General features: G+C 48.9%; 1 protein-coding gene across 1 annotated transcript in view; it reads left to right on the top strand.

Annotated features, from left to right (window-relative positions):
- Grik5 (glutamate ionotropic receptor kainate type subunit 5) overlaps positions 1-17028 on the top strand; it is a 59522-nt gene extending 42494 nt beyond the window's left edge. The window contains 7 exon segments of the mRNA XM_048790788.1: positions 8895-9060; positions 9859-10084; positions 11953-12081; positions 12177-12298; positions 15974-16198; positions 16200-16351; positions 16402-17028. Of these exon segments, the coding sequence (XP_048646745.1) occupies positions 8895-9060; positions 9859-10084; positions 11953-12081; positions 12177-12298; positions 15974-16198; positions 16200-16351; positions 16402-16453 (1072 nt within the window). The 3' untranslated portion in view covers positions 16454-17028.
- The last annotated feature ends 3742 nt before the right edge of the window (positions 17029-20770 follow it).

Here is a 20770-nt window from a genome sequence, read left to right as displayed (position 1 = left end):
CTATCATACAGCAATTGGATTCAGCTGCAGTTCCTGCAACTAAAGAGAAAGTTTAGGAGGGGGAATAGTCTCCCTGTTTTATGGATTAGAGAGGAGTGGGTTGCTAAAGAGCATGCATTTGGCTAGATGCAGAGCCAGGTTCCAGCCCCACCCTGTGCCAGCCCTCAGAACTGCCCTGCCAGCCCAGCTCCTGAGGCCCTCCGTAGCCTTCTCCAGGAAAACCCCAGGCCTTCTAGGACACGTCCTCCTCCCCTCCTTCCCATTAGAATTCGTGCATCCATGGACATTCCACAGGGGTTTGTTGAGCCCCTCCTATGCCAGCTCCGTCCCTGTTCTTCAAAGGCAAAGGTGTTGATAGTAAACAGGTAAACAATAAACACTGGGCTTCATATTTTATTTAATGGATCTGTCCCAGACACATTATTTAATATACAACTGTTCAATCAAGACTAACCTTAAGAGGCAGCAGGTTTTTCTTTCTCCCAGCTAAGTGGAAGCAACTATAATTCACTTAGTCCACTGGCTTTGAAACTTTTAAGTCTTTTTGCTTTTGTTTTCTGTTTTGGTGGTATTGTTCCAAAGGTTTGTATTGGTACTCACTATGGAGGAGCTAACTGGGGCTATAAATGTATTAATTGAGGAAACTATGAACAGCTGGGAAAACTTGAAAACTCAAACATAAACCACAGTGGATGAGAGTTCAGACTTTAGCACCCACACAGAACCCAAGTCAGAGTCCTGGATACTGGCTTGTGACAACATCTCATTTGTTCATGTTGGTTATTACCATAGATTACCCCAATGAAATTTTCAAGTCTTAATGATTTTTTAAAAGTTTTTGAATTTGCATCATTTCAGATGATGCCCTGTATTTGTTTCTTATGGCTACTGCAAAATTTATCACAAATTTACTGGCTTAAAACACATTAAATGTATTCTGGAGGTCAGAAGTCCAAAATAGATCTCACAGTGCTAAAATCAGGTTGGCAGGGGGGTCTGGATCCTTCTGGAGGCTTTAGAGGGAATCCCTTTCTTTGCCTTTACCGGCTTTTAGAAGACACCAACATTCTTTGGTCATGGCCTCCTTCTTCCATCTTCAAAGCCAGCAGAGTAACATCTTCAAATAAATCCCCCCACTCCCCCTGATTCTGACTTTCTTCTTCTACTGATAAGCACCCTTGTGATTCATTGGGGCTGTCTGGACAATTCAAGAGTATCTCCCAATCTTAAGATCCTTAAGTTAATCACATCTGCAGTGTTCCTTTTACCATGTGAGTTGATGTAATCATGTTTTCTAGGAAATAGGATGTAGATATCTTTGGTGGTGGCAGCAGGAGGAGGCTTATTCTGCTACCATACTGCTCAAGAGAAATGTATTGATATTTTCAATATAATGATGTATTAGATGCTCACAAAAGTGCTGTTGAGGGGGCCGGGTTGTGGCTCAGTGGTAGAGAGCTTGCCTAGCATGCTTGAGGCACTGGGTTCGATCCCTGGCACCAAATTTTAAAAACTAAATAAAAACAAATAAAATAAAGGTGTTGTGTCCATCTACGACTAAAAATAAAATTTAAAAATTAAAAAAAAAAGTGCTGTTGAGGAACTTGCAGAGTGCATGACAGAACAGTGGAGAACGGCCCCCTGAGGAGGTGTATGGGAGCCGTCTCAGGGGCTACAGTGGAGTCATCCATGCCAAAGAGGGTGGGAGAAAGCTAGGTATGTGAGAAGTAGCTGAGAGGGCACTGAGAAGAGCCACTGCAGGTCAGGCAGGGGGAATCAGTGGCCTCTCTGCAAACCATGATTCCTGCTCCTTGGTCAGGGACCCTCTTCCTGAGGTTCATGTTCTCCAGCCAGGCATTCTTTGCCTCTTCCATTGCTGTCACCCAGAAGCCCTGGGTCATGCCCCCTCTATCACTGGAGACTTTGGCCCTATGCTCCTTTCTTCTGTACCCCAAATCTATTCACACATTTGCTCATTTCATAAATGTTTGTTAATCTGCAGATATGACCCCATCGTGATAATTCAGCAAGCCAGGTCCCTGACTTCCAGGGGCTGGCATTCCTGTAGTAGACAGTAGGGATTTGGTGCCATCATCCTAGAGGGCTTTGCTGAAGCTTAACCTGCGGTAGCCTGGCCAGACCTGCTTTCTTGTCCCCTGGTCTCCAGTGTCCGCTTGGTCTGCAGCCTCCTGTAGCCACATCCAGAGGCTCATCATCATTCAGGACAGCTCTGCCTTGGAAATCAACATTCCAAGACCTCTCTGACCACAGCCCCGTCCCTCCCAGACTCTGTCTTGTTCCCTCTCCCTGTTCTCTGAGCCCTGCCTGCCTTCACATCCATCCATCTCCAGGTAGGCTCCCGGGCACTCTCTTCAGCCATTGTCCTCTACTCTTCCCCTGCTGCTCCTTCCCTCAAGCTCTCTTGGCAAGAAAACCCCCAAACCTCAGAGCTAGCTGCACTTGGCCTCTCCCCCTCCCCACAACCCCAGTTCCACAGGGTCTCTTGCAGCCCCCTTATCCATATATCCAATCCCTTTCTTCCTTGTGGCCAGTGTATGCCCTACTAGCCACCCACCACTGGAGGCTCTGTTCTTGCTTCTGGGATGCCATGTCCTCAGGTTTCCTCTGGCCACTTTGGTCCTCAACCTCATTTTGCTGTAGATTCCCTTTGCCCTCGTCCATCCCTCAAATGGGCTTCTCACCCCACACCAGTGATGGTTCAGTGCTCGAAGACTCAGCACCTTCTTTTTATAACAACTATTCTTTCAAACTTCCTTTTCTACCCTGAAATTCAAGGATAATATATCTACAAACAGGCATAATTTTTAAAAAAGGAAGAAGAAGAAGAAGAATATAACACCCTATTTGCAATATGAAGGAAAAAAGAAAGTGATTTCTAATAAAGTAACATGATGGTAATATGTAAATGCTTGGATGTTGCCACACCAGAGGACAGAATGCCATAATCAGGTGGCATCTACTTGTAAAGAATAAGTCTGGAATGATAAGGAGTTTTCTTGTCCCCTGGTCTCCAGTGTCCACTTGGTCTGCAGCCTCCTGTAGCCACATCTATTAGAATTTTGTCAACCCTTGATATTCGATGTGGAAATAGTTAGCAAATTAGTGTGGCAAATATGAATTGCCATGAATGAGATAGTTTGCTAATGCAGCTGATCTGAGCATCCTGACTCCAGGATTCAAACACAAATGGACCAGTCATCTGAGTCATGACTTCCCAAAATGGCGAAGAGTTCTTGCCAGAGTACCAAACAAAGCAACATCCAGTTGTTTCTCAGTCTGAACAAGAGATGTATTCCTGGAGATTTCAGTTTATTTTCTAACTGCAAAAAGTATGTGGGTTTTTTGGGGCTGGGGATGTGGCTGAAGCGGTAGCGCGCTCGCCTGGCATGTGTGCGGCCCGGGTTCGATCCTCAGCACCACATACAAACAAAGATGTTGTGTCCGCTGAAAACTAAAAAATAAATATTAAAAAAAAAAAAAGTATGTGGGTTTTCTTATACCAAAGAGACAGGCTTAGGTCCTCATGTCTGGATTTTCTCTCTTGTTCAGACTAAGCTGAGCGTGGTCAGACACTTGCCACCTGCTGGACCCACTCTGACCAGCAGAGTTCCCCCACACTTCACCAAACACCTTCCCCACCCACCTCCATACATACCCCCAGCCAGAGACCACCAGTCTTAACATTTGGTCCAAGGACATCTCACCTATGCCCTGGCTTCCCTTGCTTTCCAGATATAGATACTTCTGAAATCCTCATCTTTGACATCTTCATGTATCCACCCAACTTGGGCTTCTTCTCTTAGGCACCCAACAGGCATCCCCAAACTCATTGTTCAAAACAAAGCTCGTGTTTTTGCTCCCAAATCTAACTCCCCATCTGTGTTCCTTCTGCTGTCTCTCAGTGAGTGGCCCCATCACCGTCTACCCCATCACTACCACCAGCCAGACAGGAGGTATCCTCAAGGACAAGTGTGGTGCCTGGTGTGTACAGGCACTGGTTAATTTTTTTTTTTAACTGTGACTGAACCCAGGGATGCTTTGTCACTGACTTATGTCCCCAGCTCTTTTTATTTTTTATTTTGAGACGTGGTCTCACTAAGTTGCTTAGGGCATCACTAAGTTGCTGAGGCTGGCCTTCAACTTGCAATTCTCCTGCCTCAGCCTCTTGAGTCACTGGGCACTGGTTAATATTGTTTTAAAGAGTGAGTGACAGCATTGACCCATGGGTGGGTTGGGAGATACTTGGTTTCTGGAAAGGTTGTGTTAGTCCCTGGGTTTTGTGTGTTGGGGTTGGGTTTTGTTTTACAGGAGGCTGTATTATCACTAGAAGGAGGACAAGGGGGCAGGATAAGACAAATGGCTGCCCTGGGGTCCTGCAGCCAGGCCCCTGGGTGCCTCTTCTCCCAAGTCAGTCTTGTGTCACCAAGATAATAAGAGCAAACGTCTGTGTGGCACATTTGCTCTCTCTTCCCAAAACCCTGTGAGGGAGGGCTTGCAGTTGTGCTTACTTCATAGGTGAGGAAACTGAAACAATTTCAAGGTCATACAGCTAGAGCCAGGATTTGGGGATTTTCAATAGAGCTTTCTATTATTGATTTCTAATTTAGTTCCATTGTGATCAGAGAACACACTCTGTAGGACTTGAATCCTTTTAAAATTACTACGACTTGTTTTATGTCTCAACAAATGGTCTGTCCTGGTAAAGGTTCTGTGTGTACTTGCACTGAATGTGTATTCTGCTGTTGGGTAAATGTCAGCGAGGGCCAGTGGTTGACGGCGTTATTCAAGGCTTCTGTGTCCTTACTGCTTTCCTGTCTACTTTTCTACTTGTCCTATTAGTGACTGAGAGGAGAGTGTTGGAGTCTCCACCTGTAGTTGAGGAGAAATTATCTATTTCTCTTTTCAGTTCTGTCATTTTTTGAGGCTCTATAATTAGGTGCATAAATGTTTAGGATTGCTGTGTCCTCTTGATGAATTGGTCCTTTTGTCATTATACTTTGCCAGTCCTATGAATGATCATTGTCATGACCACTCAACTCTGCCATTGGAGTATGAAAGCAGTCGTAGATAAAATATAAATGAATGAATGTGACTGTGATCCAGTAAAACTTCATAGATACTGCTGGACGTGTGGTGCATGCCTGTTAATTCTAATGATTTGAGAGGTAGAAGCAGAAGGACTGCATTCAAGGTCAACCTTGGAACTTAGCAAAACCCTGTCTCAAAAAAAAAGAATTAAAATTATTAATTAGATTTAAATTAAACTGAGCCACACCCCCAGCCTTTTTTTTTTAGAGAGAGAGAGAAAAATTTTTAACATTTATTTATTTATTTATTTTAGTTTTTGGTGGACACAACATCTTTGTTTGTATGTGGTGCTGAGGATCGAACCCAGGCTGCACGCATGCCAGGCGAGCGCGCTACTGCTTGAGCCACATCCCCAGCCCCAACCCCCAGCCTTTTTAAATTAATTTTATAAAAAAGGGTTTAGGTTTGTGGCTCAGAGTGTCCCTGGGTTTAATATCCAGTACCATAATAACTAAATAAATAAAAATAAATAAATAACTATATAGCTACTGACACTAAAATTTGAATTTTATATAAATTAGGTGTCATAAAATATTACTTGTCTTTTGGTTTTTTCCTTAGCTATTTAAAAATGTGAAAACCAGGGGCTGGGTTGTAGCTCAGTGGTAGAGCACTCGTCTAGTATGTGTGAGGCACTGGGTTCGATTCTCAGCACCACATATAAATAAATAAATGATAAAGGTTTGTCAACAACTAAAAAAAAAATTGAAAATAATTCTTAGCTTGGACCTGTGGGCAGTGGTACATACCTGTAATTCCAGCTACTATGGGGGCTGAGGCAGGAGGCTCACGAGTTCAAAGTAAAACAAAAAGTAAAAATAGAAAGGGAAAGGAACGTAGTTCAGTAGCAGAGCACCTCTGGTTTCAATACCAGTACTGCAAAATAAATAAGTCAGTCATCTGCCAGCTTACTGTTTGTCCTATTTGTTCTTTGTTCCCTTTTTCCTTATTTCCTACCTTGTTTTGAGTTTATGATATCTTAGGATTCTGTTTATCTTCATCATCAAGTAAATATACTTCTATACTTATTTTAGTGATTGCTCTGGGTTTGAAATATGCATCTTTAATTTATTAAAAAATACTTGCAAGCTGGGTGTGGTGTGGCACAACTATAATCCCAGAAGCTCAGGAGGCTGAGGCAGGAGGATCGAAAGTTCAAAGCCAGCCTCAGCAACTGAATGAGGCCCTGAGCAACTTAACAAGACCCTGTCCCAAAATAAAAAGGGCTGGGGATGATGGCTCAGTGGTTAGTCACCCCTGGGTTCAATCTCCAGTAAAAAAAAAAAAAAAAAAAAAAAAAAAAGTTAAAGTAACATACAATTTCATATAAGATGTAAGACCCTTGCAACAGTATATATCCATCTCATCCTTCCACCTTTTGACTTTTATCATTTACGTTACTTCTGTATATCTTATGAACCCCACACTATACTAGTGGTGGGTGGGTGTGTAAATAGTAAAGGTTTTTAAAAAAAGTTTTTAGGGGCCAAGGGTATAGCTCAGTGGGAGAGTATCTGTCTAGAATGCATAAGACCCTGAATTCTATCCCAGCACCAAAAAAAAAAAAAAAGAAGAAGAAGAAAAAGGAAAAAAATCAAATGTGGAATATGCCTTCTATATTTACTTACATGTCTACCATTTATAGTGTTCTTCATACCTTCTTGTGCATCCACATGCCCATCCAGTATTATTTTCCTTTTACTTGAAGAGCTGCTTTTAACATTTCTGAAAGTGCAGGTCTGCTGGTAACAAACTCTCCCAGCTTTGTTTACATGAGAGATGTTTTCACGTGTGATCTTTGGAGGATGTTTTTATTGGATTTGGAATTCTAGGTTGACAGTTTTGTTTTGACTTTTCTTCAGCATGCTGTTGCCTTGTTTTTTGGCTTGAATATTCTCTGACAAGAAGTCTATTGGAGCTATTATCTTTACTTCTTTACGTGTAATGTGTCCTACACACACACACACACACACACACACACACACCTTTATCTATTCTGGCAGCTTTTAAGCTTTTCTCTTTATTACTGGTTTTCAATAATTAATTATAATGTGCCCTGGTGTATTTTATATGTAAATGTGTTTATACTGCTTAGGGTTTATTGAACTTCTTGGGTTTGCATGGTAATAGTTTTTGTCAAACTTGAAAATTTTTTAACCATTACTTCTTCAAATAATTTTTTTTTCAGTCACTGCTTTCTCTCCTCTCTTTCTGGGACGCCAATCATATCTGTGTGGACACTTGATACTGTTCCTCAAGCCACTGAGGCACTCTGCTTGTTTACAGTCATTTTCCTCTCTGCTTTGTTTTGGATGGATTCTGCAGCTGTCTTCCATTTCCCTGATCTTTTCTGCTGCAGTGTCTAATCTGTATAATCCCTTCCAGCGAAAGTTTCTTTTCAGATATTGTGTATTTCATCTCTAGAAGGTCCCTTTGCCTCTTTTTTATATCTTCCATTTCTCTCCTCCATGTGCTTTTTATATTCTTGAGCATTTTGAGTATATTTATAATAGCTATTTTAATGTCCTTGTCTACCTTTTTCATCGTCTTTGACCACTTTGAGTCTCTTTCAGACCAGGGTCCCTTTTTTCTTGTACCTTTATATATCTGATTATTTTTTTAATTAGATGATAGATATTGTGAATTTTACATTGTTTACATTATAGCGTCTTGGACTTCTGGCTAGGGAAGTCCGGGGAGGTAGGGAGAGAGAATGAACCTACCAGGGGGATTTAACTTAGCTCAGTGATAGAGTGCCTTTCTGGCACCACAAAAACAAATCAAAACATCAAAAGAGTCTTGGACTTTTTCTGGCAGACAATTAAATTACTTGTGAATTATTTTGATCCTTCCAAGCCCATATTGAAGCTCTTTTAGGACAGGTCTTGTGTTGTCTTTAGGGCCCATGAAACCCAGTTTCCAATATGGTGTTCTTTGTGTTCCCTACTATATATCTCATATATTCAATGAAGTCTCTACTCTGGCTGGAAGGAGCTCAAGCAATTCCCAGCCCTGTGGGAACTCTGGGAATTGTTTTCCCCTTGAAATTTGTTCTTGTCTGGCCCCATGGAGTTTCATCCATGCACTTACAGATTGATATTCAGCCAAAGACTCAAGGGGACCCCAGGTTTCTGGAACTCTCTGTGCAGTTCCCTCCTCTTAAGTATTCTGTCTCACAAATTCCAGACATTTTGCTCCCTCCACCCTAGCTCCTATCTCCATCTCCACAGCTCTGCAGGATTGCTGAACCGTTTGGATTTCCCTTCCAGGTGCTGAGTGTGTAAATTAAATCCATTGGGCAGCCTATATGATGATGTCTCACTTCATTTCTCTTTTCTTAGGAATCACAGTCCTGAGATGCCTATCATTCTCTATAGTTTCATATATCTGTACAGTTTTCTGGTGGTTTATGGTGAGAGGGTACTTTTTATGTAAATGTATTTTTAGTTGTCAATGGACTTTTATATTTTAAATTTGTATATGGTGCCAAGAATTGAACCCAGTGCCTCACACATGCTAGACAAGTGCTGTATCACAGTGCTACAACCCCAGCCCCATGAAAGGGTATTTCTCATACCAGGAAATAGAAGCCTCTGGAATGGATATTTAAACCCAAGGAGTCTGGCTTCAAAATCCACACTCCTAACCTGTCCACTAGTCAGCAGTCAGCCTGTTTAATGTTGGGGTCACTGTTGATGAGGGAGGTACCACTAATGGAGCACATGGTCACAGGTCAAAGTGGCAGGGATGGCTCCAGCCTGCAGCTCATCCCTCCCACCCCTCAGGTGGGCCTTCACCTTGATCATCATCTCCTCCTACACGGCCAACCTGGCCGCCTTCCTCACCGTGCAGCGCATGGAGGTGCCTGTGGAGTCGGCTGATGACCTGGCAGATCAGACCAACATTGAGTACGGCACCATCCACGCTGGCTCCACCATGACCTTCTTCCAGGTGGGGCCACTCGGAAACTTCAGGCTTGGTGTTGGGATCCCTGCCCTGCATAGCATCTCTGAGTGGGGCTGGGCAGGGCCTCCTGGATCAGAGACTGATGATCAGTGACGGTCGGGAGGTATGGGAGCAAAGGACACACTTGCTCTCATGGGGAGTGCTGCTGTCTGGCAGGGGACAGGGATCTAATGTTGAATCAGTGCCATAAGTAGAGGACAAGCAGGGCCAAGGAACTTCTAGAAGGGTTAGAACTGGGAATATCGTCCAACAGAGAGGAAGGAGGGCCCTAAAAGTGAGAGAATACACTCTATGTATTTGGGGTAAAAGAAAAGAAAGATAAAAGCTTGGCAAGGAGGTTTGGGTTAAAGACTCAAAAACCTCAAAGGCCAGGGAGAGCACTTAGATTGGACTCTGCACATGGGCAGTGGGGAGCAAGGGGTGACAGTTTAGAGTTGGACATTCCCCCTGGGCCAGGTTGGGGTAGACAAGTGTTCTGGAGGAGGCTGAAGCTGGGTGGGGCCACTGGAGGGTTAGGGGAGAGGAGACAGGAGTAGGTCTAGGAGGTTGCTGAGCCATAAGGGCTGTGAGGCATCCTGGGAGAGGGGGCATGGGGATGATTTGGACCTGGCTTGGACAGTTTGTCTAGTCTCTCTCCTCTGTCTTTGGCTCTTTCTGTCTTGATCTCAACTCTGTACTCTCTCAGATTGAGGGAGACATCCTGGAGGGCAGGGTAAAGGGCTTAGGAAAGGACGTGGGTGGAGAGACCCTCACCTGTCTTCCCCTTGTGCTCCCTCGGCCCAGAATTCTCGGTACCAGACGTACCAGCGTATGTGGAACTATATGCAGTCCAAGCAGCCCAGCGTGTTCGTCAAGAGCACAGAAGAGGGCATCGCCCGTGTCCTCAACTCCCGCTATGCCTTCTTGCTGGAGTCCACCATGAATGAGTACCACCGCCGCCTCAACTGCAACCTCACCCAGATTGGGGGCCTCCTCGACACCAAGGGCTATGGCATTGGCATGCCGCTGGGTATGGCTTCAGTGAGGATGTGGAATGGGGCAGGGGCCCTTTGTGTCTGAAAACAAGATGTGTGAGCAGGCCCGGGACTGGGCCAGGGCCCCCAGAGGCTGGCTGAGAATTCTGTGTGTAATCTTCTGGCTGTGTGGCATTAGGCAGGTGTCATCACCTTCCTGTGCCTCTGTACCTTCCACCTGCAAAGATGAACCCAGGAACAATCAGTTCTAGACTCCAAGAGCTGTTGAGAGAATTCAATGAGGTTTTGCTGTACAACTCAGTACATGTTGGCTATGAAGCTTGCTGCCTTTCCTCATTGGCCTAAGGGGCCCTTGAGGGAGAGGACTTGATTTTATTTGCTTCATATTCTCTGCACCAAAGCCTACAGTTTGGCTCAGAGAAGGTGCTCAGGAAATGATATAAATGGATGGATGGATAGAAGGAAGGTATGTATGTAAATGGAAGGAAGGAAGGATAGATAGATGGCTGGATAGGGGAAGGAGAAAGATAGGGAGGAAGGAAGAGAGTTGGGAAGGGAGGAAGAGAGGATGAACCCTCCATGGGAACTTAACATGTTATTTTATTCTTCAGTTCAGGACATGCTTTTTCAGGGCTCAGTGCTAGAAGCCTACCACTGATTTGTCTCCAAATGTTGACATTTTGGCTTTTAAAATCATGTGTGAGCCATTGGTGCTTACATTAGTTACCTGTAACTGCACAGAAATTCTGAGCATTTTTGCATGAGAGTTCATGCTGTTCTAGAGAAGTAGTGTAGCCTGGTGCCTTGGGGACAGGCTTTAGAGTCACATCAGCCTGGTTTTAGATCCCACTTTCCACCCTGACTCAGTACATGATCTAAGAGAAGAGCATCGCCTCATTCAGAAATATCTGCTTCATATGGAAACCTCTGCTTCACAGGGTCATTGCAAGGCTTGAATAAATTCTGCAAACCCAGGGTCTGGCACATAGCAGGTGCCTAATAAACATTAATTACCTCTACTCACCATATCCCTACTTCCTGGCATGTGACAGATGTTCTATGAGTATCTTAGTAAATGAAGGAGTGTGTACAGAACAGGATATATGGGGTGTTTGAGGCCCAAGGATGGTTCAAGAGGAGAACATGAGGGTGAGGAGAGAGGTGTTGTGAAGAGGAGGGGAGAATGGGGATCCATTCACTCAGCAGATTGGTCTGATGCCCTCACAGGTGCCAGACCCTGGGCTGGATGCTGGGCAACAGAGAGAAGATGCCAAGCACCCCAGCCCCTCCTACCTCCCACTAGGGCAGTAGGCAGCAGAGATCATAAACATGTAGCTGCTGTGTCATATGACGTCAGGTGGTGATAAGTGTTCTAGCTGAAAATTTAGGGGAAGAGACTGACAGAAGGGGGCTCTTGGGGCCATTTTAAATAAAGTGATCAGAGAAGACCCTGAGGAACCAGCATGTGAGCAGAGATCTGAGTGAAGTGAGGGAAAGAACATTCCAGCAGAGCCAAAGGTCCTAAGGTAGGACTTTGCTAGGCTGATTTGGAACTTGCAAGGAGGTCAATGTGGCTGGACCTGAGAGAACCTTGGGCAAGGGTACCAGAAAGTGACTGCCTGAGAATACAGGCTCTGGTAGGCAGAGGGAGGGGCCTTGTTCTAGCAGCAGTGAGGGAAGCCATGGAAGAGGTTTCAGCAGGGGAGGACTGATCTGATTGCTCCTAAAACTGACTCCTGGCTGCTGTATTGTGAAGAAACTGGGTAGGGGTGGGGAGAGGCCACAAGGAAGACCCTGAGCAGCATCAAGGACTGACGGAGGCCACGGTGAGGGGACAGTTGGGTTTGGGGCAGGCAGGGCCCCAGGGCCTGATAGCCAGTCCCTTCTCATGTGCCCGGCCCAGGCTCCCCATTTCGGGACGAGATCACGTTGGCCATCCTGCAGCTCCAGGAGAACAACCGACTAGAGATCCTGAAGCGCAAGTGGTGGGAAGGAGGCCGGTGCCCCAAGGAGGAGGACCATCGAGCGAAAGGTCAGCCACCCCTGCATGTGGCATGTCCTTCCTGAGGACCTCCTTGCAGCCCAATGCCCACACAGCCCACTCTGTGGCTCTCCCCTAACCCCCAGGTCTGGGCATGGAGAATATTGGTGGCATTTTTGTCGTGCTCATCTGTGGCCTCATCATCGCTGTCTTCGTGGCGGTCATGGAATTCATATGGTCCACAAGGAGGTCAGCAGAGTCTGAGGAGGTGAGGAAGTTGGCCAAGGGTGGGGCATAAAGCACGGGACCCCTAGGCTGGAGCATGTGAAGGTTGTGGCATTGGAAGCCACCTGGTGGATGGTGGGGAGCTGGGAAAGGGGGAGGAGGAGTACAGCAGGTAAGGAGGGGCCTGGAGAGACTCCTGGGGTTAAGGAGGTCCCAGGAGAGGTGAGAGAGCAGGCAAGGAGACAGAGCATCCAGATGTGCAAGGATTGAAGGAGAAGAGCCCGGGAAGAGATAAAGATGCAGGGAAAGGGGGTGGGAGGAAAGTGTGGCGAGCCACAGAGGCCATAAAGCAAGAAAAAATTAGAGGAGAAACAAGCCACAGAATGCAGACTTGATGACCAGTCTCATGCTATAGTCAGGATCACTACTTCCAGAGGGCCCTAGGTGCTGCTGGGTGACACCTCTGCTGTTCCAGACCCATTCATGTTCCCACATCCCAGACTGCTAGTGCCCCTTTCCCTTGCTCTGCCAGCCTCCAGATCCTCCTCCACTCCTCACTTCCAGCAACTGACCTCACAGGTACAGCCCAAAACCCCAGCCCCACATCCAGCCCCCCGCATTCTCTACTTGTCCCTTCCACTCCTCTGAAGACAGCCTCCACCTTTGCCCAGATCACCCCCTCATCTTCCCAAGGACATCTCTCCAGTGCAAGGCAAACAATATTGAGTCTGTTTATACCCCCAGGTCTTTCCTCCTGCGTTGCACAGTCAGCTGTCTTCTCTTTATTGGATCAGCAGTCAGCATACAAATGTGCTGTAACTCCTCCCACCTAAAGAAGTCCTGTCTTGACTCTACTTCTCCTCCCAGCCACCATCAGATCTCTCTCCTTTCCTCTGCCTCCTTAAGAGGATTGTATCTCCCTGTTCTTTCCAGTTTCTCTCCACCCATTCACTATTGGGCCCAGCTTCTGTCCCTGCCCTTCTACTCTTTTTTTAATATATACATTTATTTTTTAGTTGTAGGTGGATACACAATATTTTTATTTCATTTTTATATGGTGCTGAGGATCGAACCCAGGGCCTCACACATGCTAGGCGAGCGCTCTACCACTGAGCCACAACCTCAGCCCGCCCCTCTACTCTTTAATGAGTGACTTCCTCATCTGAAATCCAGTGCCCAAGTCTCAGGCCTCATCTACCTGGGACAGCAGCTGGCTTCAGCACAGTTTATCGCTCTCTCCTCAATACCTTTTCCTCTCTGCTGATCCCTTGTTTTCCTCCTGCCTCTCAAGTCACTCTCCTAAGCTCCTTTGTTGGGTCCCTTTCTCCCCAGGATTTGTTGGGGGATCCCAGGGCTTGCTCCTCTGACTGTTTCTTTTCTCTGTTTTTCTCTATTTCCATAGAGGTCCCAGGAATGGCTCTTAAATGTGCTGATGACTTCTATACTAGTTATTCATTGTTACCATAATACCTTTACTGCTTAAAACAGCAAACTTCTGTCAGCTTACAATTTCTGGGGCCAAGAACCAGGCAACAGCTTAGCAGGGTGGTTCTACCGCCCTATGTTGAGGTCACAGTCTTGGTGTTGGCTAGCGCTACTGGGATCTGAAGGCTTGATGGGGGCTGGAGGGTCCACTTCTAAGATGGCTCACTGTCCCAAATATATCCATGATTTTCATTTATGGGGAGGACTGAATGACAACACAGGCCAGCACCAATGAAAGGAGATTCTTAGCCAGGAGCAGTGGTATATGCCTATAATCTGCAGGACTAGGGAGGTGGAGGCAAGAGGATCACAAGCTGGAGACTAGTCTCATCAACTTAGTGAGATCCTGTCTCAAAATAAAAAATTAAAAAGCATGGGGATGCAGCTCAGTAGCAAAGTGCCCCTGGGTTCAATCCCCAATAAGGGGAAGCGGGTATGGAGATAAAGATTCTTATTATGTTTCCTGAGAAGTGGGGGTAGGACATCACATAGGGCCACAGGAGAAGCACCAGATTTGGTCAGGAAGTAGAAGCTGCCCAGAGAGGAAAGACTAGGCCATTAGTTTTCCTGCAGTTTCTTTGGGCAAGGTTGGGCAGGCAGGCATAGGACTGGCCAGTTTGAACCGGTCAGTGGACTCTAGACTATAGGGGCTGTATCTAGTTGTCTTGTACCTGACCTGGAATGATTTAGGGCAGGGTAAATATTGGGGGTACATGAAATTAAATTAGGTACAAGGGGTGAGTAGGAGTATAGATAGACTCAATATTGCTTGCTGTGCCTCTGATAAGCTGAGGAGTCCTTTGCTATCTAAGATTTGGCTGGTTCTGGGAGGGTTAGTCCCTCCCCAGCCTGCAAGATTTTGAAGATATTAAAACATCCTAAGACACAGAAAATAAAACACATGATTAGTACTTTCAAAGGCAGTTGGTAGGATGCCTCAGTTTCTTGAACAGTGTGACCTCCATGGTCCTCATGCCATGGCAGCTGACATCCCCCAAGGCAAGTGATCCAAGAGAGGAAGGGCAAGAAGTGAAAATGTCAGATGACCAAATTCTGTTGGTCCCACAGACCAACCCTGATATAGAGAGGATTACATGAGGCGGGTAGAATCTTAGAGACTGCCTTCCATATTTCCTGTATTTCCCTGAGCCCAAAGTTTGTAAATTCAGCTCCATACCTGACATCTCTACATGGACATCTGGTAATATATGCATCATGTATGTGTTCACCACTGAGGTCCTGCACACCCACCAGCCAATGCCAACCTTCCAGTTGCTCAGGCCAAAAGTACATGGAGTTATCCTTTACTCCTTCCTCTCTTTCACCATCTCAGCAAATCCTTTTGTCTCCACAGCTGTCACAATATACAGAGTCCAGCCCTCTCACACCACTCTGGTCTAGCTAATACCACCTCCTGCCTGGGCTATTGCAGTAGCCTTCTAGGTGGGCTCCCTGCTCTTGCCTCCCTGTAGTCTGCTGTTAAAAAGCTCAAGTGATTCTATGAAAACCCAGCAGTTGTCGGCTTCAAACTTGGGCGTCAGTTGGCAAAAGCCTTACAATGGCCTACAGGCCTTCTCGAGCTGGCCCACATTTCACCTCCTCTCTCTCCCCCCTTTGCATGCCCCATTCCTGCCACTCTGACCTGCATCACTTCCCATCCATACTGCTTATCTGTCTTCCCTACTTAACTTTTTTCCAAAGCACTCATCATCATCTAACATACTACATACATTTACATGTTTGTTATTTTCTGACTCTGCCTACTTGACTATAACCTCCATGAGGGCTGGGACTTCTGTTTTATTCTCTGCTGTGCCCAGGACAGTGCCTGGCACACAGCAGCATTCAGTAAACATGGCTTGCACTGTCAGGAGAAGATGGACTGTCAGGAGGGAAGGACTAGGGGCATCAGAAACCTAAGAGGAATAACAGGAGCCTGAATTGGTGAGGGCAGGTAGGCTCAGGGACAAACCCAAGGAAGATGGGAGATGTGAGAGAGAAAGAGACAGAAACAGGAGATGAAGGGCTGGTGAAGAGAATGGGAAGTGAAGACAGAAGAAAGAGGAGGTGTAGAAGAAGATGGGGACAGGGAGAGAATGCTGAGGATGTGCAGATGGGAAAGGAGTAGAGGAGTTGGGGGCATGGGGAGAGGCGGGCTGGGAAAGGGATGGGATGGTGAGGGGAGGGATGGTGAGGAGCACTCCAGAGGGTGACCACCCTGCGCCGCCCTCAGGTGTCGGTGTGTCAGGAGATGCTGCAGGAGCTGCGCCACGCCGTATCTTGCCGCAAGACGTCGCGTTCCCGCCGGCGCCGACGCCCTGGCGGCCCTAGCCGGGCCCTTCTGTCGCTGCGCGCCGTCCGTGAGATGCGGCTTAGTAACGGCAAGCTCTACTCGGCCGGCGCGGGTGGGGATGCAGGCGGCGCTCACGGAGGCCCGCAGCGCCTCCTGGACGACCCAGGGCCCCCCAGGTGGGCCCCGGCCTTCTGTCCCCACCCCCTGCACGCACGTGCGTGTCTGCCAGGAGTGTAGGCGCATCCAGGCTCTGCGGGCCTCTGGGGCGGGAGCGCCGCCGCGTGGCCTGGGCGCCCCCACCGAGGCTACCAGTCCTCCTCGGCCGCGGCCGGCCCCGCCGGCCCCGCGATCTGGCCGCAGCACGAGTNTCGGCCGCGGCCCGGCCCCGCCGGCCCCCGCGATCTGGCCGAGCACGAGTGACCACGGGCGGGGCCGGGTGGGTGCTCGGACTGACCGTAGGGACTGGGCCTGCCCAGGCCCCGGCCGCTCCCGCTTCCCTAGCGGGAGGGATACAGGACTTGGGGCGATGCCCCCGACGCCGCGATTTTGCCTTCGGTTCCTTGTGAGGTCCGAGGCCGGGCTCCGGAGCCCGGCCTGCGCCCCCTAGTGGACTCGCGAGAGGGCGCCACGGACTCCCGCACTCCGCCCCCCCGCGGCGAGAAAGAGGAGCACAGAAACTGAGGACTCCAGGGGCCCAGGACTGCGGGGGGCCGTTCCCAGAGGCAGAAAACAGTTGGCCGGGAGGATCCCGCCCTGGGACTGCTCAGGCGTCCCAAGACTTGAAGCTGCCCTCTAAACTACTGGAGGTGGGGAAGGCCTCTGGACAGATGGGTGTCCCCTGGCGCCCCTCCGCTCTTCTCTTTCTCTCTTTTTTGGGGGGAGAAACCTCGGAATTTCTATGAGACCCCCAAGGGAGGGGGTCAGTTGGGCCCCCATCCCTACCCCTGCCACATCTCAGTCCCTGTTGGAATAAAAAAAAGAACAAAACCCCAAAACTGGGGATACCCGGGTCTCATTTCCTGGGAGTGGGAAGACATTGGAGGCTTGGGTCCCTGAAGTCGGCCTGGATGGTCACTTACACACTCTCCACCCTTGGCCCTGCCTGCATCCAGCAGGTCAGCCCAGGTCTCAGCAGCTGGCTCCTCTCCACTGACCTTCTCTCAGGACAGAGGGAGGCTGCGACAGAGACCCTGAGACAGATGGAGAGATGCAGGGATCTGGAGAGGCGGAGACATGGGGAGCAGAAGACACAGAAAGACAGAAACCAGATGGGGCTGGGGGAGGGGAAGGGCAGTGAGCTGTTCCCTGTGCATTGAGGGGGCACCTATGGTGGCGAGTGTGTTCCCAGACCAGAGTGATTCGGCGACTTTGAGATCATGAGCGTGTGTACTTTACTGAGGTGGGCCCTTTCTGTCCGTGACCGACCCTGTGTTTGGCGGAACCTGTACCTCTCCAGCCCAGAAGAGGGGAGTGAGGAATCCCGGAGGCGGGGCGGTTGCTGAAGGGCTGGTTGAGCAGGGAGAAGGGTGGGTCTGCCTCTTGTCCCCGCCCACCTCCGCCCCGCTGGAGGTTTCTGTGGAAACTGCAGCTGAAAAAGGACGAGTGAAGGTCAGACAGGGAGAGCCAAAACGAGGCCGTGCAGAAAGGGGAGAGTTGAAGGGGCGGGGAAAGAAAGAGATGGGGCAGGGGTGGAGGAGACCCTGCGGGGGGTGAGTAGGAGAAAGAGGGGCCAGGAAAGGGAAGGACAGGGAGTGAGGCTGCGATGCATTGGAGGAGAGAGAGATGTGGCAGAAGAGGAGTTTCAGAGATGAAATGGGGAGTTGGGTGAAAGACAGGAAGCCATAGAAAACTAAATAGAGACCAGAAGGGACCAGAGCGGTGAGGAAAACCAGACAGAGGGTCGGAGAGTGCGAGACGGCGGAGGCTGGACGCGCCCTTTCAGCAGCTGGGCGAGCTCGGGAGCTGTCCGTTCAGCACCCGACAGCCAGCCCGAAGTACAGCCGCGCCCACGCTCACATCCAGGGTCCGCCTATCTTCCCTAGTAGTCCCTCTGCCGGCAGGACACACCTCGAGAGACCCCTCTCGGCACACAGCCCCCCATGCCGGGCTCACAGTGCCCCCAAGTTTCCACCTGGCCCCTTCTGTGTCTCAGACTTGCTGTATGTGTGCCCTTCAGGATCAGCACCAGCATTTCTGTTCCCTCCACGTCTTTTAGACTCTAATCAATGCCTCTGCCCTTGGGTTGGATTCTGTTGAAGGGCCTAGAATATGATTGCAGACATTTATGGCCTCTCCCCTCACTGTCCCAATACTATAAGGCTGGTCTCCTCTGGGGTCTCTCCCCATTTCTGAATCCTCCTCACCCACCAAGTTTCTGATCTGAGCCTCTCCCCATCTTTATCACTGAGTCTTCATTTGACCAAACCTGTCTCTGCCTGGCATAGTCGCCCTGTCTCTCTGTCACCTTTACTGAGTATTTCTGTTGCTGTCTCCCTGTTTTCTCATCTCTGCCTTTGCAGATCTCTACGTCTTTTTCAGTCTGTCTGTCTGTGTCAGTCTCTCTCTGGCTCTGGACTGTGTCTGTTTCTCCTTTTATGTCTCTCCTTCCATCTCTCATGCCGAGCTCCCCTGTCCCCCTCCATCCTGGTGACCTTCCTAAGTCTTCCCTCCCCCTACTTCCGCAGAGCCTGGCGCTGGGAGCACGATGCACAGTCATCAGTCTGGCTAGGCTTGTGTCTGAGAAAGGAATGCGTGAGGGGGGACCTGAGCCTGTGTCTGGGGTAGGATGGTGGGGTAGGATGGTGGGGTAGGCCACCCCCAGATCAGCTGGAGAGCAGGAGAGCATAGATCTCCTAGGATCTATTTCTCCCCCATCTTCCCAGGCTTCCCTCTATCCCCAGTCCTATCCTCACCTGGTCTAGTCCCAGACCTTCAGGCCAAGATGACAGGGAAGAAAAGGGATGAGTGTAGACATACAAGTTGTCCTTCCCTGGGGAAGGGGTTGGAGTTGGGGAGGGGGTGTCTAATAGCAATGTACCTGGGTTGAAAGATGTGGCTCCTCCTGCCTCTCCCAGTCTCCATGGCAACAGCCTGGTCTGCCTCCTTTTGCTGCAGAGTCAGTCTCCCTGTTACCATGGCAACAAGGGACAGCAAGAGGGACTGGGGACAGGTCAGAGAAAAAGATTGGGATGAGGCTCTGAGTGCTGGGGAAGTCCTCCTTACCTCCTTCTCCTTTGGCACTATCCCTGAACCTGTCCAAGGTCATCTATGTGGCTCTGACTTTGTCTCTCCCTGTCTGTCTCTCACTTTAGCCTTCAGCCTTTCACACATTTCCCTGACCAGGTCCTTAATCTTCACCCACTCCCACACACCAGGCTCTTCCCTGTTCCTAGCCTGTGTGCCTCATATCTCCACTTCCATAGATGGGAGGGATATCCATTCTTAGAAAGCTACAAGGTCAGGTGTTCTCTCTCCACACCCCTCTCTTCTATTCCCAGGGAGAGTCTGGGATGTTCCTCATGGAAGCAAAGTGGTGTTGGGAGTGGGAGTGGAGGTTATGACTCCTCAGGTCCCACGGGGTGGCTGATGGTGTTGCGTGTGTGTGTGGCAGGCCTGGTGTGTGGGTGCCGGCTGTGTGTGTGTGTGTGTGTGTGTGTGTACTTTCTGTGATAGGGGTGTGGCATGTGGGTGGGAGTGTTAGGCTGTGTTTGGAGGTGTCACAAAGGTGTAGTGCTATAATACGTGATATGTGAGAGGTGTGTGGGATGGTGTTATATGACTTATTTCTGTGAACTGTTGTACTGTGTGTGAGTGTATGCATCTTTTTGTCTGTCATTCACAACAACAATTTGGCAATTTTGTACTGTGGACCTTTGCTCGTGTCCAGACATACGAGGGAGCAGTGTGTATGATAAAGTGTGTGATGCTATGTGATGGTGTCCAGGTCCACAATAGCTCGTGTGTCCTGTGATGTGTCTGGAGGCCTGAGCATGTGTGATGTAAAGGTGAATCTTGTTCATGGGTTGTACATTGCGGGTCTTTGAGATGGTGCAAGGTCAGATGCAGTGGATGGGTCTGTGATGTAGCATTCTGAGGGTGTGGGACCTACATGGCGCTTTTCAACTGTGCCGATGATTCTGTTGTGCTTTGATGGTTTTGCAAAGCGTGTGCTCTATGTGTGTTTCCTTCCTGTGTGAGCCTCTGTTTGTGCGATGGATAGTGTTGTAGGTGAGGGTACAGGCTGGTGTGTGATGGAATGTGACTGTGGTGCATAACTGGTGCTGGGCACTTCCTGGGCCTCCTGGTGTCTCCTGGCTGTGTATTCTGTAGTTATATCTCCTATATCTCAGCCATGGCGGAACGCACACTGGGGAAGTGGGCAGTCTCAGGACTCCTCCTCCCCACCTGCAGCACCCCTCTTCAGTTTGGGGTCTTCCTTGCTTTCTTGCGTCCTCCAGCTTCCTCTCCTGCAGCACCATCCCCCTGAACAGCACCAACCCAGACTCCAGCCCCACCCCGCCACACTGCAGAGGGGGTGCGCTGGGGCCCCTGCCTTATTGCGGTGGTTCACTCGGGCTTTCCCCCTACCCCGCCCCCACCCCCTTCAGTGGGTCCCTCTCCGGTGGCACACCTCTACAATGAGGGGATTTCTGCAGCCCTTCCTCTTCTCAGAGGCCCCACCCTCCATAGAGGGGGTCTCCGGGATCCCTCCCCCGCCTCCACGCAGTACTCCCCCCT

Source organism: Marmota marmota, unplaced genomic scaffold (genome assembly GCF_001458135.2).
Source record: "Marmota marmota marmota unplaced genomic scaffold, marMar, whole genome shotgun sequence".
Taxonomy (NCBI): Eukaryota; Metazoa; Chordata; class Mammalia; order Rodentia; family Sciuridae; genus Marmota; species Marmota marmota.
Note: the sequence above shows the minus strand (reverse complement) of the source record. Positions and strands in the feature narration are given on the sequence as shown.